Source organism: Numida meleagris, chromosome 6 (assembly GCF_002078875.1).
Source record: "Numida meleagris isolate 19003 breed g44 Domestic line chromosome 6, NumMel1.0, whole genome shotgun sequence".
Lineage (NCBI taxonomy): Eukaryota > Metazoa > Chordata > Aves > Galliformes > Numididae > Numida > Numida meleagris.
In genome coordinates, this window is record NC_034414.1 from 39,867,110 (window position 1) to 39,882,769 (window position 15,660).

General features: G+C 46.3%; 1 protein-coding gene across 4 annotated transcripts in view; it reads left to right on the plus strand.

Moving 5' to 3' along the window:
- ESRRB (estrogen related receptor beta) overlaps nucleotides 1-9,334 on the plus strand; it is a 156,527-nt gene extending 147,193 nt beyond the window's left edge. For all 4 annotated transcript variants that reach the window (XM_021402918.1, XM_021402917.1, XM_021402919.1 and 1 more), the window contains 2 exons: nucleotides 2,546-2,815; nucleotides 9,090-9,334. In XM_021402918.1, the coding sequence (XP_021258593.1) occupies nucleotides 2,546-2,815; nucleotides 9,090-9,334 (515 nt within the window). The remainder of the gene's footprint in view (nucleotides 1-2,545; nucleotides 2,816-9,089) is intronic.

A 15,660-nucleotide genomic window follows, 5' to 3' on the forward strand; every position in this document is an offset into this window, starting at 1 on the left:
GGAGCCTCCAGCTGCCAGTGCAGTAGTCAGCACCTTTCAGGGTAAGGCCTGCAGCAAGAAAGAGATTAGTAAGGGCAGTTTCTGGATGCTGAGCCATCAAACAACTCAGGAATGCACAAGGCTGGATTGCTAGCAATTCCTGACAGCTATGAGAGGGCGAGGCACTTGAATTTCACAAGTGGACATTCTCCAGTGTTACAAACCAATAACAGCAAGCCTCTGATCTTGGCCTGTTGAAATTAGCATTTATCACTCCAAATCCCAACTTCTATATATGGGAAACCCTACGTTGCCTGATCTTCCCTTGTCTGTGCGGAGTGCAGTATTGTATGGCATAGTCCCCCAGCCCTTGCATTCTACTTGCGAAAACACTGGAGGAGGAGGTTCCCAATTCTGTCACACATTTCAAATCCAGAACTGGCACTGCAGCACTCCTGCCTTCATGCTCACCACGAGGGTCTGGCAGGGGACTCTGTCAGGTGGGTAGGGCAGAAGGCAGCTGGCTCTTCTGTCCCTCTTGGCATAGGTAAAGAATGGTCTCTGCTTTGCAGTTCCCTACCTGCCATAAACCCTCTGGGAAAGAGTGATTCACAGAGTTGCTGGACGTACAGGCTACTGCTAAGATTAGATCGAGTTTTTCCACTTCATTCTCCAGCACAAATGTGTGAGCTGTCTGTCCTGGATCCTTTCACCGTACTACTATTCAGGAGCAGCAAAAAAGCAGCATGCTGACTGCTCCTTAAGATGAGTTAAGGAGCAGGAGGCTGAGGTGAAGAAGGAGGCAGGCATCCCTGCAGCCTCAGCAAGGGATGGGTTTCACCAGGTATAGGGCTATGTGGGCTGTGCTGTACGGGAATCAATCTCACAGTCATGGAAGCTGGATTTTTGCAGCTTTTCTCACCAGCAGCCTGGACTTTTTAGCTGTTCCCTCTGGCACTCCTCTCCAGTGGTTTATTGATTCTTTCCTCCCACCCACTGCTCTCCTCAGACCTCGCACACACAACACGTGACAGCTGATTGGTATCTGTTAATTAATGTGGCCTGAGGCCTCTTTTCTATTCAGTGGCCTGATAAGGGAAATTGGATGTCCGAGGGCTGCCAGGCCATTATCACCCTTTGCTTCCCCTGGCAACACAAACACAAAACATGGCGTAGTGATAAATAAATACCACTAACCCACCCTTCTGCCATCCCTTCCCCAGCTGAGATAGTGCAGATAGAAAAAGAGGACCCACAGTCAGTCAATATTGCAATCATCAGCTCTTTTGTTAATTGCCAACTTGATAACAAGAGAGATCAAATGATCATCATGGTGGCTGGCTACCTAGGCCCCGACATGGGACCAAGGAAAGTGAGCAGGGAGGGCTGTGGGATGGAAGTGTCCTGCTGGGCCTAGCATGCAGTTAGTGGGGCTGGGAGGCTCCTGGGGACAGAGGCTAATGAGCTCCCAGGCCCCTTGAGGAGAGCGAACCCCAAGGCTGAATAAGCATGTGGAGTGAAGACTGGTAGTGGAGGCTGGTGGAGCACAGCCCTCCCAGTTGAGGGTGCGAGAGTGCCCCATTCTCCCACTGCCTGGGGAACCTTTAAAGGAGCTGCCAAAAGTCACAGCTCCTGCCTGTCAGTGGTGGACAGGAGCTGCCAAGATGGGACCAACTCGCTCTACTTGACATCCCTGTCTCCAATGGCTGTCATACAGTGCCTGTCTCCTAGGACCTTTCATGATCTGGCTTTCTGGGATCATGGGCTTGATACTGAAGACATAATGGATATAGCTTTCTTTCTTATGCACTTTCTTTTCCCTTTCTCTTCAGACAGACACTACCTCTGTGTTTCAGCCTCTCTGCTTCTCCACCAGTGCCAACAGGGCTCTGAGGCTGTCTGTGAATGTCAGACTCTGGTTGCTCTTTTTCTGTTTGGGGAGGATGATCTGCTTCATTGCTAGGTGATGGTTCTGTTACTACAGGGTCTGGCAAGAATTTAGGTGTTTGTATAGCACCACAAAGGTGTTTGTGTACTGGGTAGGGTTGGCTGTGAGGGGCAGAAAGCTGATGGTGTGGAGCTCAGGGAACGCTGATGAACAGAAGAGGATTTTTTTCACAGACATATTCAGCTTTTGACACTTCAGCGCTCTATTGTGGCAGTAGCTTCTCTTAGGTTGTCTGAAATGAGAGATTGTAGTATGTGTGTGTCATTTCTTCCTATCCCATCAGAAACGATCTTTTCTGCTATCTATCTGGAGCTTTCCTCTGCTCTTTGGCTCAGCTGGGGAGACTAAATGGGCTGCTGTACAAAATTACAAAGGTGCATTGAACAGGAAGTTGTGGTGCAAAACAGTTGCTGCTATAGAAGTAGAGATCACTGAACAGAGGTTATCATTAGCTTTGGGTTCTGTTTGCCACAGAGACAGAGGTCACTTTAGTAAGCATTTTTTTGAGAGTAGCAGGGGGAGAGTGCTTTGGATAGACCCCAGGGAAATTAACAAGCCTGGGCTCTGGGAGTCTTTGCTGCACACCCATTTGACCCTGGCTGTCTTTTGCCCTATCAGGGTTCTCCAATCTCTCCCTTGGGGACCAGATGAGCCTCCTGCAGAGCGCCTGGATGGAAATCCTCATCCTGGGCATTGTGTACCGCTCCCTGCCATACGAGGACAAGCTCGTCTATGCTGAGGACTACATCATGGATGAAGAACACTCTCGTCTGACGGGGCTGCTCGAGCTCTACCTGGCCATCCTACAACTGGTGCGCCGCTACAAGAAGCTCAAGGTGGAAAAAGAAGAGTTTGTCACGCTCAAAGCTCTGGCCCTCGCCAATTCAGGTACAGCCCTGGCCCAGGCAGCCCCGTGATCTGAGAGTCAAGGCACACGCTGTTATCTGGCCTGGGAGGAACTTAGAGCCCAGTGTCTGAGACTGTGCTTTGCCCATATCATTCAGCATCCCCAAAGTTCTCTGTCACCCACAAGAGACAAGGGGTGTGGAGACTCCAAGCTGGAGAGGAGAGAGAAGTAAGCGTGGCTTGCTGCCACTATGGTCCCAACTGCAAACTGGCCCTGAACTGGGGAGTGGGACCTGCTGGAGGTGGGCACTAAAAGAAAGGCCTTGTGCCATGTGTTTAGATAAGGGGATGACACTTGAGTAGTGTTGGGCAGTTACAGCAAACAGGGAAACCGTAATCTTAGTTTTAGATCCCACAAGAAAAACAAACCTGTGCGGTTAAGGCTGCCTGGTCTGTTTCTGTAGGTGTTTAGTGACCACTGATACTGAACTTCCCCCCACCCCCCACCACGTCTGAATGGTAGAGGATAAGATGTGCTGGCAGAAGCCTGATGTTGCTTGTTCTGTTTCTTTTTGGAAAGAGAATGAGAGAGATGAGGGCTCTCAGCCTCCATCTCAGTGTGGGGAGGTTTGCAGCCCTCAGGCAAGCAGCCTGGAAGCCTGTGCCCATGAGAGACACAAGGCGCTGTGTGCTGTACTGATGTTGTACCAGACATACATTTGCTCAGGAGTTCCTTCCGAAGGGAAACTGCTGAAGCTACTGTGTGACGAGGGCTCCCTCTACATCCCTTGAGTCTCACTGTCTCGCATCTGATCACGTCAAACTGCAACATGCAGGTTACACAATTCACCCTTGCAGGCCAGCAGTGAGTCCAATATCTGTGTTCAGCGAAAGGCACTTTCCAGAAGGGCACCCAGTATGAAGCTGAAGGTCTTATGTATGGGGAAATACACATTTTTGATGATAGTTGACTCTAAAAATTGATCATTCTCTCAATTTAAAAAGAAAAGAAAGGTACCATATCCCAAGCAACAGTTTGCCTGAGTTCAATCAGCCTGTAGACACTGATCTTTTCTGAGCTGCGTTCTATGATCCCAGGTCCTTTTACACCTGACAGCTTGACATGATACAGTTCCTATTCCACGGTTGCATTCCTGGGCTATAGATGTTACTTCAAGTATAAGCTAGTGGTCCAGAATGCTCTGTGAGGCTACTCTATCCTTGCCGTTTTACACCTTTCTGTTCTGCTTTGTCATCCACAAATCTTAGCAGCAGCAATTTGAAAGAAAGAAGTTAAAGAAGAAAGAAAGAAAGAAATCACTTACAGATCATTGATAAAAATGTTGGGTAGCATCTGTTGTTTTACTGATCCCTGTGAGTTTCCACCAGAAATCTCTTCTTCCAGGGATGATTCACAACTGATACCTACTTTGAAATCTGTCATCTAGCCAGTAACTAATCAATTGAAAGTGTGCTTTATTGATATTGCATGGTGCTAATTTTTTAATGAGAATGTCCTGTGCTGCTAAGCCAAGTGCCATATAAAAGACTAAGTCTATTATATCTATGCAGTTAACTTTATCAACCAAACTTGTAATCTCATCAGAGAATGAAATCAGGTTTGTTTGACAAGACCTCTGTTCCGAAGTACTGTGCAGACTGGCAGTAGTTGTAACACCACCTCTTAAACTTTAATTGAATATCACATTTCTTTTTCCTTTATTTTACTCTGGTTCACATCAAAGGCAATTATCAAACAGGACCTGGGTAAGTATATGCTTCATTAGAACTTTTCCAGCTATCTTGAATTTCTCAAAAATTCCTACACTTGGCAATTATTAATGTGCCCTTGGTGGGCGTTTGCCAGCAATTTTAAAACTCGTAAAGCCAAGTTACCAAGGTTTACTGGTTTCTGCGAAGTTTGTCCCTAACAGATATCTGATACCTTCTTGCAGAAACAAGTGAATAAGGAATCTCACCATATTCATATAAGACAGGTACATAACACTTCTTTCTTTTTCTAAACGCAGGACAGAAACACTCACTGAGGACTTCTGTTTCCTCATTCTATTAATAGTTTAATCATCTACAGCATAAAAGAGCCCCACTACAAATGGTCATTTTTCTTCTATTTCTTAAATATTTATAAAACTCTTCTTTATGGTCCTTAGCCCTTCCAGCCATGGATTTTCTTCCAATGGCCTTCACTTCGTTTATTGATTTTCTACACTTCGTAATTTCTGATTCATATAAATTGCTATCTACTTCCCTTTTTCAGTTTCACATATATTGCTTTTTTACCTCTAATTGCTGCCTTCACATTGCCACTGAACCAGGATGGGCAGATGGCCAAGGCTACCCTCTCTCTAGATTGTGGGATGGTGGTTTTTGGCTATGTAATCAACTCTTGTTAAAAAACCTGCCTCCTGTCTACCAGGAAGGTCACAGGATTTAACAAGGAGAAGGGCTTCTCAGAGAGGCTGAAATGCTAATGCAGTGTAGTGACAGGGTGACAGAAGAGCCATATTGGGACATTTCTTTGGGCCGTGTTCGAGCGGACCTGCTGCAGGACCTGAGCCTTGATGCTCTCAAGTTCTTCATGGTGCAACAGAAGCACTTCACTGATATTGCTCACTGTGCTGTCAGGACAAAGCTCAGTATAAGCCTTATGGAATAGTCTGTAGCAGTAGAGAAACAACCAATGCTTAGCAGCTGCTTCAGGGTTCTGCTTTTAGCACTGTGGAGCAAAGAAACCAAGCTAGAGGTCAGGAAACACAGGCCTCACCTGAATGGGAAAAGCCACTCTAACTTCACAGGTTTGTTCTAGAGCAACTAGAAGTACAGTTAGGTAGGAGCATAAGCCACAAAAATCTTCCTTTGTTAGTCTTCCTGAAATATATGAAAGTAAAATGTAAGATTTTGTTTTTCACATAGCCAAAGACTCTTAGCACACACATGCACAAGGAAACTAGATAGGGCAAGCTGTATTTTTCTAATGTAACCTTCACATTCAACCTTTGCATTGTTTTAATACAAGCTGTTATTCTTAGCATATTTTTGACATGGAATAAACCTGCAGAGCCTTCATGTATGTGCTTGCGTTGCAAGTACAGCTGACACTGAGAACAGCAGGAATGCAGACTACCTCTGGGCCAGTCCTTAGCTCCATGGGTCAGAGGCAAGGTTTGAAGCTGAGCACCTAGATTAACACCCATGCTGCTGGAACATGCCTTCTGCTGCTTGCTTTCCGTACAGATAAATTCCTGATTTTCCCCTCTCTCTGCTGGGTGTAATTTTTCATGCAATCCAGTTTCTAGGGACTTTCCACTCTTTCATGCATCTCTGTGCATGTTGAGCCTTTGCTTCTAGTAATTAAAGTGAATGGAAACAGAAGTGGCAGCTCACCCACTATTCACTAGAGGAAAAGGTGACAGTAGGTGCAGTGTTGCTTTGAAGGAAGCACCTTGCCCAAACTCTGGCTGATCTCTAATCATCAGTGAAATGCACCAAGGACTCATCTGGTGGGGCTGGCAGAGACAGTCCAACCAAAGTCTGTCTTTACCGAGTGCTTTTTAGAGAGCTGAGAAATTAATGTCCCAAAGCAGCCAGCAAGTTCAAACAATGTGACCATCAACCATTTTTTGACAGAGTAGGCGTGCTGTAAATGTCACCTGTTACAGTTCAGAGACAGCAGTCCCATGTTAAGTATTTCTAGCTCCTTTTGCCTCAAGAATACAAATTGTTCAAGCTGTACATTGAAGAGCCCTCTGCGTTGGCATACAGCACATGTTCAGCTAAGGATATCCCAGACTGACCAAACCTTATTTCTCTTTTTTTTTTTGTCTTTCCTCAATATGTTTAATGCTGAGATGGAGTGAACAAGGCCTAGATCTAGTAAGAGGATGTGCAGCAAATTCTGTATTAGTGGGTCCTTGTAGGTCCTGTTCCTTCTGCTCCTGCCAGAACTAGAAAGGAAGAGTTAGGTGAGAAGGCAGTGGGCCTTGTCCATTCTTATACCTGCCCTACATGCCATGCCAGCAGTGCTGGAGAGAAAGGCTCCTGACACGAAGCCTCACATCTAGGCCTGCTGACCCTCAGGGACATGGCCAGGCTGCCTCCAGGAGCCCCTCAGTGCTCTGACAGCTGTAAAAATTCATAGCTATTGATTTTGTAATTAACAGTTTATCAATGCCATTGACACCAGCTCATTGATGGATTGCAAGGAAATTAATCCTGCAATGTTATTTTATTTTTTTGCAGTCAGCTGCCAATTTTGAGCTTCTTTCAGCAAAGAGCGGGAGGAGAAGAAAGACAGGCCTTGATCCCAATTCCTCTCGATCTATATGGCTGGCTATTCAGTGCTGTTAGGTCTGCTCACCTCACAGAGGCCTGGTGGGATAAGGGCACAGCTTGAGCATCGTCCACTGCGCAGCAGAAGTAGCAGTACTCAAAAGCAGGGCACCCACCCTGACCTGAAGCATGACTTTACTGCTTGGTGCCTCCAGCACCCGCTGGGCTCTGTGAGCTCTGACAGGAGCTCTTACTTCTCCCCTTGTGCCCCTAGCCAGAAGAATGCACACTGAATAGGAAGCGTGGAGCACATTTCTCTCTGATTTCCACTTGATGCTTCTGGTCTCCAAAATCACCTCTGCAATTCGGAAGGAAATGCTCTTGCTTCTCCAAATGGTGTATGGGAATTCTCCAGAGGCACTACCTGGCTGGGAGAAGTTGCCAGGCTGCTTCTCCCTCCCTCCCTCCCTTTAGAATCAGCCTCTGTGGCTAGCCCGAGTCACTGTGATGACCCACCAGACCTTTTCTGGGCTTCATTGCCTGGTCTCTTGGATTCAAAAACAAATACAGCAATAACGATTTTTCCCCAGTAGGTATCTTGGAAGTACAATCCTTTGATATCCCCTAATTAGTGCATTCCTTCTAAACAACTTCTTGAACAGCTTTCTTGCTAGACATATTACTTTCTTGGCTGTTGTAATACTTTATAAATCACACATCATAAATAGCATATACTGTACATGTATTTTATGAAATTCACAGTCTCTAATTTGTGTTGAGCTCTCCATAGAGGTGATGCATATTTCTAGAGAGTTTTTGGCATTTCATCTGGCTTTTGTCCTCCTCAGTTGCTGTCAGACTCGGTAAACAAGTCCTTGCATTTGTGCTGGATGCATGTAGCAAGACACTGTTACACTGCAAAGCCCAGCTAGAATGGCAGACAGGGGCAACTGTGTGTTCTAGCATCCCTTTGCTGCTGCTTCTAGATTCACTGCCCTGTGGCAGGAATAGGAATCTTTATCAGTGCATTCAATATTGATTAAAAGTCTCTGAACAATGAAGACAAGGCAACAGTCTACAGCTCTGTCAGGGTTGTGAGGAAGAAGCAACTATCAGCAAGACAAAAGGGAGAAAAAGCTTCAGTGATGCTGTGCTTGGCTAGCTTCTCTGATCTAATGTCCCTCCTCTGTTGTGCTGCCCTCTGCCATTAAGACTTCCTCACAAATTTAGTAGTCTCTGTTCATCTTGGGTGCCTCAGCTTGATCCAGGACTGGGTCATTAGCAGCTACCTTTGCCTCAGAGAAGCACTAGGGAGCCGTGCTAGCCTTGCACCCTCTGCTAGCCTCTCCAGCAGCCTGGCAGCCTAAGGGAAGAGGCCTTGCAGGAGGCACAGATTTCTAGAAGGACTGAATCAGGAAGCTTGTGAGCATGTGCTGGCAGTCTCTGAAAATAGGGGCATGTGCACAAAGGTGGGGCTGGCAACACCCCTGGGCACAGTGGCTGTGACCTACTGGGGCTTTTCTGTCTTGCTGACACCCTGAGCAGCTGCATGGCAATTAGGTAGTTTAGACAGATGAAGCACTACAGCAGTGTTAATTATTCGTAATGAGATTGCTCCCAAGCGGCAGCACAGCAGATGCCGCCCCTTGCAGGGTGACTCCCCAGCAGGAGCATGGAGGGCAAGCGAACGTGTGAGTGAGTCGCAAAGGCCCCCGGCCGGCCCCTCACAGCCTTGGAGTAACCAGCAGAGTGGGCACATAGAGCACAGTGTGTCACAAACCCCAGTAACACTTTTACTGTTCCCGCGCTGCTAGGGCCAGATCCTGGGCCTGACACCAAATTTCAGAATGGCAGCACTAGCACCTGCAAGCAAGTTGTTTTTTTTCCCCTTACAAAACAAAACAGAAAAGCAATTTTAAAAAAAAAAAAAAAAAAAGCAAGCAAGCATTTTTAGCTGAAGTACTGGAAAGCATTTCCTTCCTCATGTCTGATTTTCCTGTTTGCCTCCTCTTCTCCCTCCCCCCAGACTCCATGCACATAGAGGACATGGATGCAGTGCAGAAGCTCCAGGACCTTCTCCATGAAGCCCTGCAGGACTACGAGCTGAGTCAGCGCAACGAGGAGCCCCGGCGAGCAGGCAAGCTGCTCCTGACCTTGCCCCTCCTGCGGCAGACAGCCGCCAAAGCTGTGCAGCACTTCTACAGCATCAAACTGCAGGGCAAGGTTCCCATGCATAAACTCTTCCTAGAAATGCTAGAGGCAAAGGTCTGACAGCCCCAGCGCCAGCCAACAACGGCCGGGGAACAAACTAGAAACAAAGATGCAGACAATGGAGCAATCCAAACAGCAGCAGCAGCCACCGCCGGCTTTTATCTCCAATCATTTATTATGGAAGAATTATTTAATGTCTATCTGTCGGCGTGACTGCAGAATCTCATGTACAGGAGGGGGGAAACTCTTTTAATCAGTCACCTGTTTCTCTTTTTTTCATTTGTTTTCTCTGTGGGAAATACCAGAATATGCTCTTGCACTTGTTGAGGTTGTCGCTGGGGCTCAGCCCCTTACAGCGATGATGCTCTCAGCACTGTGCCGGCCGCCTGGTCCCCAGCTTCCTCCTCCAGTGCTGGAGGGGGAGGGGGGACTGAAGCAGGAAGAGATGAAGAATAGAGTCAATATAAACTTTATCTGCTTGTGTTGTGAGGGGTCAGATAGAAAGGGAAGCAGCCAGGGTCCTTCATTTTGTCACCCTTCTGGCTCTAACGATAGGGCAGATACTCCTTTGGAGAGGAGCACTACTGGACCTCTCCTGATCAAAATGGCTGCCTCCCAGGCTCCTCTAGCGCCAGCAAACACTTGTACATACAGGCCCCACTTCTTACTGGGAAAGATGCTCCTAACTGTGTAAGATATTCTGCGACCCTGTACAGTGTGTCGTTACACCTGGCTAGCCCCTCCCATGTACAATCCCCGCAGGACCCTGAAGAGGCAGGATGTGTGTCCCTGAGAGAATCCAAGTCTCCTTTCCCAGGTAGTGAGAAAAAAAGATCCTGGTGTAAGCTTTTGTGCTGGGTTGACTTGATAATCTCTGCATCCTCTCCTATGTGGTGCTAACTACAATTCTTCCATACTTTTCATCCTGTAGTATATCAAACCTGCCTCTTCAGTGCAGCTGAGTGCCATTCCCCACTCGTTCCTTGTGGCAGAGAACACAAGGCTTTGTCTGCATGGTTACCGCCCAAGTATAAATACACCCCAAACCAGGGCTTGCCTAGACTTCGTTCAAGTAATAGATCTTTGCCTCCACAGAGACTTAGGCTTATTGCCAAATACTAGTTAGGAATCAAAGGAACCGCTTTTGGGGGAGACAGCTCCTGAGCCCGAGAGACTGCTTTTTTGTTTGTTTTTTTTCTTTTGCGGCAGCCTAGGCAAATAAGCTTAGAGGGTGGCGTGGAACCCCCAAATCCAATATCCCAACTACTGTCTTCCCCTGCCTCATCCCATTATCCTCAACAGAACAAAAGTGCTAGCACAGATTATCCCTGGACCTCGTAAGAGGTTCTCTCGCTGATGGAAGAAGCGGTATACCTGACCTCGAGGTGGTCGGAGGAGAAGTGGTGGAATGTTTATTTACTCATGTCACTAGGTTTCTGCTGTGTCTGAGACTCAGTTTAGCTCAGCTGGCTAAACCACAACTGCTGCATTCCCAGTATTCAGAGGGGAATTTGGGTGACTTGAAAAAACTAGCTTGTTGGCATTCTCTGAGATTTTATTTTCTTGGACACCTTGATCTGAGCCAGCCTGAGCTGATGAGAGCTGAATGTGTTGTCTGTTTGGTGGTGAGTGGCATGACAGCGGAGGTGAGGTGAAGCCTCTGATGTGCATTTCAGACACCACTGCCTCTGCTGCCTCTGTTCAACTTAGGCTTCCATTCCTGGATAAGCGGGTGGTGTGACCCGCACAGGAAGCCTTCCAAACTGTGGTTAAGGAGGGAGACACTGAGTGCTTGTACCGGAGCAGAACATATATGTCACTGTGCAGGGCTCTCAGTGCAGGGCTCAGGCTAGCTCAGAAACTGAGGAAGATTGCTGCTGCTGAGCTCTCAGCTCATGTAGCCAGCCCCCTGCTGGTCCTTTAGTTAGATCAGCTCCATCTCCTCTGAGTTCTCCCTACACTACACAGTCACAGCTACTCACCCATTTTGTACTCACTTGATACAGGAATTCAGTCTTGCTTTGGGCATATTAGTAAGCCAACAGAGACCCAAATGGTAGAAGGCACATGGGATTGTTTCCATGCTCAAAGCAGCAGCAATTACACAGTGGCCTTGTGCTTTGAACAGATACCTGTGCTTCTCTTTGCTTTCTCCCTCCGAGAGAGAGCTGGGGAGAAATCAACAGCTTTTGGCTGCGCTTACAATCTCTGTATCTATCTGTGAATGAGAGGGACCAAATTGAAATGCAGGCTTCACTAGAGCCAGTCTGCCATGTGTTGCAACCTGGCAACTCTTTCTGGCTGTGGCACGAATACTCTCACACATTTGCTGGGCTGGGCTGTTGCCTTTAAGCAGGACTCACTTGACCACTGTTGCTTCTCTGCTGAGTCCCACTCAGCCCAGCAGCAGCACAGTGTTCCAGCCTGCCTCATAGCTGTCCCAAAGTGGGCTGAAAAGATCCTAAGAAGCAAGTCTTACTTTGCTGGGCCCTGGCTGGAAAGGTCATTTAAATAAAGTTCCAGGAAAATCTTCTCTAAGTGGCCCTGCTTGAGCAGGGGGGGTTGGACCAGGTGACCTCAACCATTCGAGAGTCTGTGAAAAGACTCCTCCAGCTTTGTTGAATTTAAACTTGGGCCTGCTTTCCAGAACAGAGGAGAGAATAACCTAGAAAATATGATTGTGAAGGAGGGCTGCTGAGTTACCTTCTAGCTCACAGCAATTGCTGTCTATTTTGAGGATGGAGGGAACGGCTGCATTGGCAGAATAACATAAAGATACTAAATGCATTTTTTTGCAGGACTTTCTTTCTCCATTACAGCTGCATAATCTTGGAGCCCATCTGGATATCCTCTCATTGCTGAAGGCAATAGGCTTGGAAATGTTTGCTTCTGAAACTGGATGGGAACTGAACCAGGCAGTAATTAGCATTTATTAGTCTCTTTATATCAGGGATGCAAACTCTTTCCCAGGAACCAGGACAGAAACACCTGTCTAGATTTAACCCTTAAAAGGCTTGTACCATCTTTAGTTGGGAAGCAGGGCAGGTCTCTTCAGCCTTTCAGACAAGCGCAGGCTTCATGTGCATCTTATCTCTTTCCAGTTGCTCTGATCTGCTGTGAATCACTAGTACCAGCATGCTGCCACAACTGAGGATTATGTCCAGCTACACAGCAGGTTGGGCTTGCAGAAAAGGGTGACATCTTAGTGTAGTCCCCTCAGTGCAGTCTGAAGTAGGAAATGAGGCTTCAGCAACTGCTTAGGTCTTTGAATGCTCATAGACTCTTTACAAAAAGGTCTGGAGATGTGGAGTTGAGACAAACTGGGAAGTGGGTTCTGGTCAGTGTTTTTTATGCCATTCATTTATAATATGGGGCTAACAGAGTCAGCTCCATATAGCTGTCCTTTTGCATGGGGCAAAAGATGACAGAGTTTGGACCTCAGTTTCTGTGACTTAAAGAGAAGAAAAGCAGACTGTAGAGGTAAGTGTATCGGTGACAGTGAATAAGCATGAAGCTGACATACAGCTGTTATGGTAAAAGCAGCTCTAGCCCCTGATACACATGTGCAGATAACAGAAACCACGTACCTGTGAGCCACTATAAAAAGGCACTTCTTCCCAAGTGACCAGTTCTTCTGTTTTGGGCACATTCTTCTCTGGGAACAGCGGTCTCTGGCCTGTATTGGAAAATTAATTTCATGGGGATCAATTAAAGGAAAAGGTAAAATATTACACAAAAATGAGGTTTCTGGGGAAACTTGGGCATTACACCTCGCAGCAAAACTGTGAAGCTACAAGAAACTCCCCTGCAACAATCAGAACCTCGCAGTACTGTTTGCACTAAGGGGGCATTATTTTTCTCTTTGAAAGCTGTCATCGTTTTTTTTAAACAATTAACAAATGCACCAGAAACATATAAGCAGCTATTAGAGGGGAAAAGCACTGAGAAAGACCCTAGAATGTAATTTGTTGAGCTTTTTTTACCAATTGGAGCTGAGAAAAAGTGCTTCCACTTTGTATCCACAAGCTATAGTCAGTTGTATGGCCAATTGTATGTTCTTGTGGCTGGCTTATAGAGGGAAGCTAAAGAGACAGAGGCTGTGAGATTGATGCAGGGAGTTATAGACAGTGAAATAAACAGTATCTACTTAACTATTATCTGCTCCTGAAAAAAAAAAAAAGGAAAGAAAAACCTGTGGAATAAATAAGTTGTATTCTTGTGGTACAGGTCATTTCAAAGAAAACAAAAAATAAAACACAGAAATGTAAAAACTAATCATGACAGAGTAATGTTTATTGTGTTTAGGAAATGCTCTGTTTTGCCTCTCGGGATGCACATAGACCCACTGAAGGGGCTGGGGTGGGGGAAGGCCTCATTTATGCATGCTCCAGAAGGGAGGAGAGTCCAGCCTCTCACATAAATGCCCTCATTTTGGTGTTTTTCTATATCCCGAAATAAAATCCTCAGCAAGCTTTTGAGTTTTTGTAAGATTAGCATGGCTGAAGGCTGGTTAGACAGACACTGTCATCAATATCTGGCACAGATTGGTCTCTGCCACTCACTCATTTTCTCTCCACTGGTGCAAGGAATAAACATGAGCTAGTGATGAAAAAGCCTTGAAGCTGTTCCAGTGAAAAACAAAATCTCTAATCATAAAATAGATCATTGGCTTAAACCCAACAGTGACATCAAGAGTGTTGCAAGCATTGCAGCAGCTGCCCAGTGCTTATGCAGTGGGTACAAGTGCTGAAGTCATTGATCTGGTGGTCAGGTGTTGCAGAGGGCAATCTCACTTCTGTTTCAAAAAGCAGGGAGGGAAGAAGGTTTCTTTAAACCATGTTCTTTAAACACATTTCTCTGTTCCTCAAGTTAGAGGCACGTTTAACTGCTGGAATACGTTCTTCTGCTCCAAATGTTAATATATGTTTGAGGTAGTTGCTTGTGGCTACCTGCACCCAAAATAAAATGAAAATCAACAGCGTTTTTCTCCTTCTGGCTAATGTATCACGCACTTGATGACAGCAAACATTAGGTACAGAAAACTTCAGCATTCAACTTTCCAGTAACAAAAAGTGGCAGAGTTTGTGCTTTGAGCCTGTTTCTTTACAAAGCCAGTCTCTCCCATTACAATCAATTTCAACGACACCGTGGAAAAACCTGACTACCTCTGCCTGAGGAACAGGAGCACCAACTGAGCGGTGTGCTGGGGGGCTGGACAAGATGGAAGATGGCAAGTCACAAATGAGCATTGAGTTTAGATAGTCCAGCAATGACAGCAGCCCTGGTTCAAAACATTGTTGGCTAGGCAAGCCAAAAACAATGACTCAGAGCCAAAAGAACTGCAGCCAGAAAGTCTCTTTACATAAGTGCTAATCAGTTTTGAGAGGACCAGCATGGTTACGGTCTTTTGTGGGCTTCATTCCATAGGGCTTAGGTAAGGCTAGAAAGAGCTTCAGCTCTGGGAGTAGCAGCATCCAAATAATGATAAGCAGTAGTGAGGTCACAGGAAAGACCAGAACTGGCCAAATGGTCAAAGCATCATTTGAAAGACAAACTGAGGAGACAGACAACAGCCACCACTGACACATCACTGACTGCTGAAGACTTCAGTGCTTCACTGTGCCCTTCCAAGATCTGACCGGCTGCATGCTGACACTGGCCAGAAATCTTCAGAAACTGTCTCTGGGCAGGACACACTGTCTGTGCAGAAGCAGCTGTACTAGCTCAGACCACAAGCACAGTCGGGCCAGGTCCTTCTCTCCAAAAGTGGCCAGCAGCAGATGACCAGAGAACAAAAAAATAGGGCACTGAGTTATAAAACTACATCTCCTGACCATTTACAAAGTCTTCTGAAGATAGAGATGAGGTCTCTGCATTTAACAACCCCTGCTGGTTTTTCTTACATGAATTTGTCCAGCCACATTTTGAGGCAATACAGCATTCAGTCTCTGCAGCAGCAGTGAGTTCTGAGGGTCACTACTCAAAGATATAGCTCCTTTGCCTGCTGTGAGCATGCCATCAGCTATTCTTATTTCATGCCCTTACAGCTTGCATTAGAAGGCACAAGGAACAGTCCCATACTCACTTTTCCCTACCATTCACACTCTTCTAAATCTCTCCCGGTTTCACCCTCAGTCATTTATTTTCAGGGATGGAGAGCTGCCACCCTTACCCTTCACTGAGTACACACTGCACCAGTTAAGTTAGAAAAACGGGATAACGAGAAAGGCAAGCGGCTGCCTTGGGCTAGATGCTTTAAAGGCAAGCACACATGCTGTCCCTGTCCGAGACACATACAAAGCTCTCTCTTCCTTTATCTACACGCAAACATGCACTCACCACGTCTCTTAGCTATGCTTTCATTCAGAGCACTACTAAAGTTCACA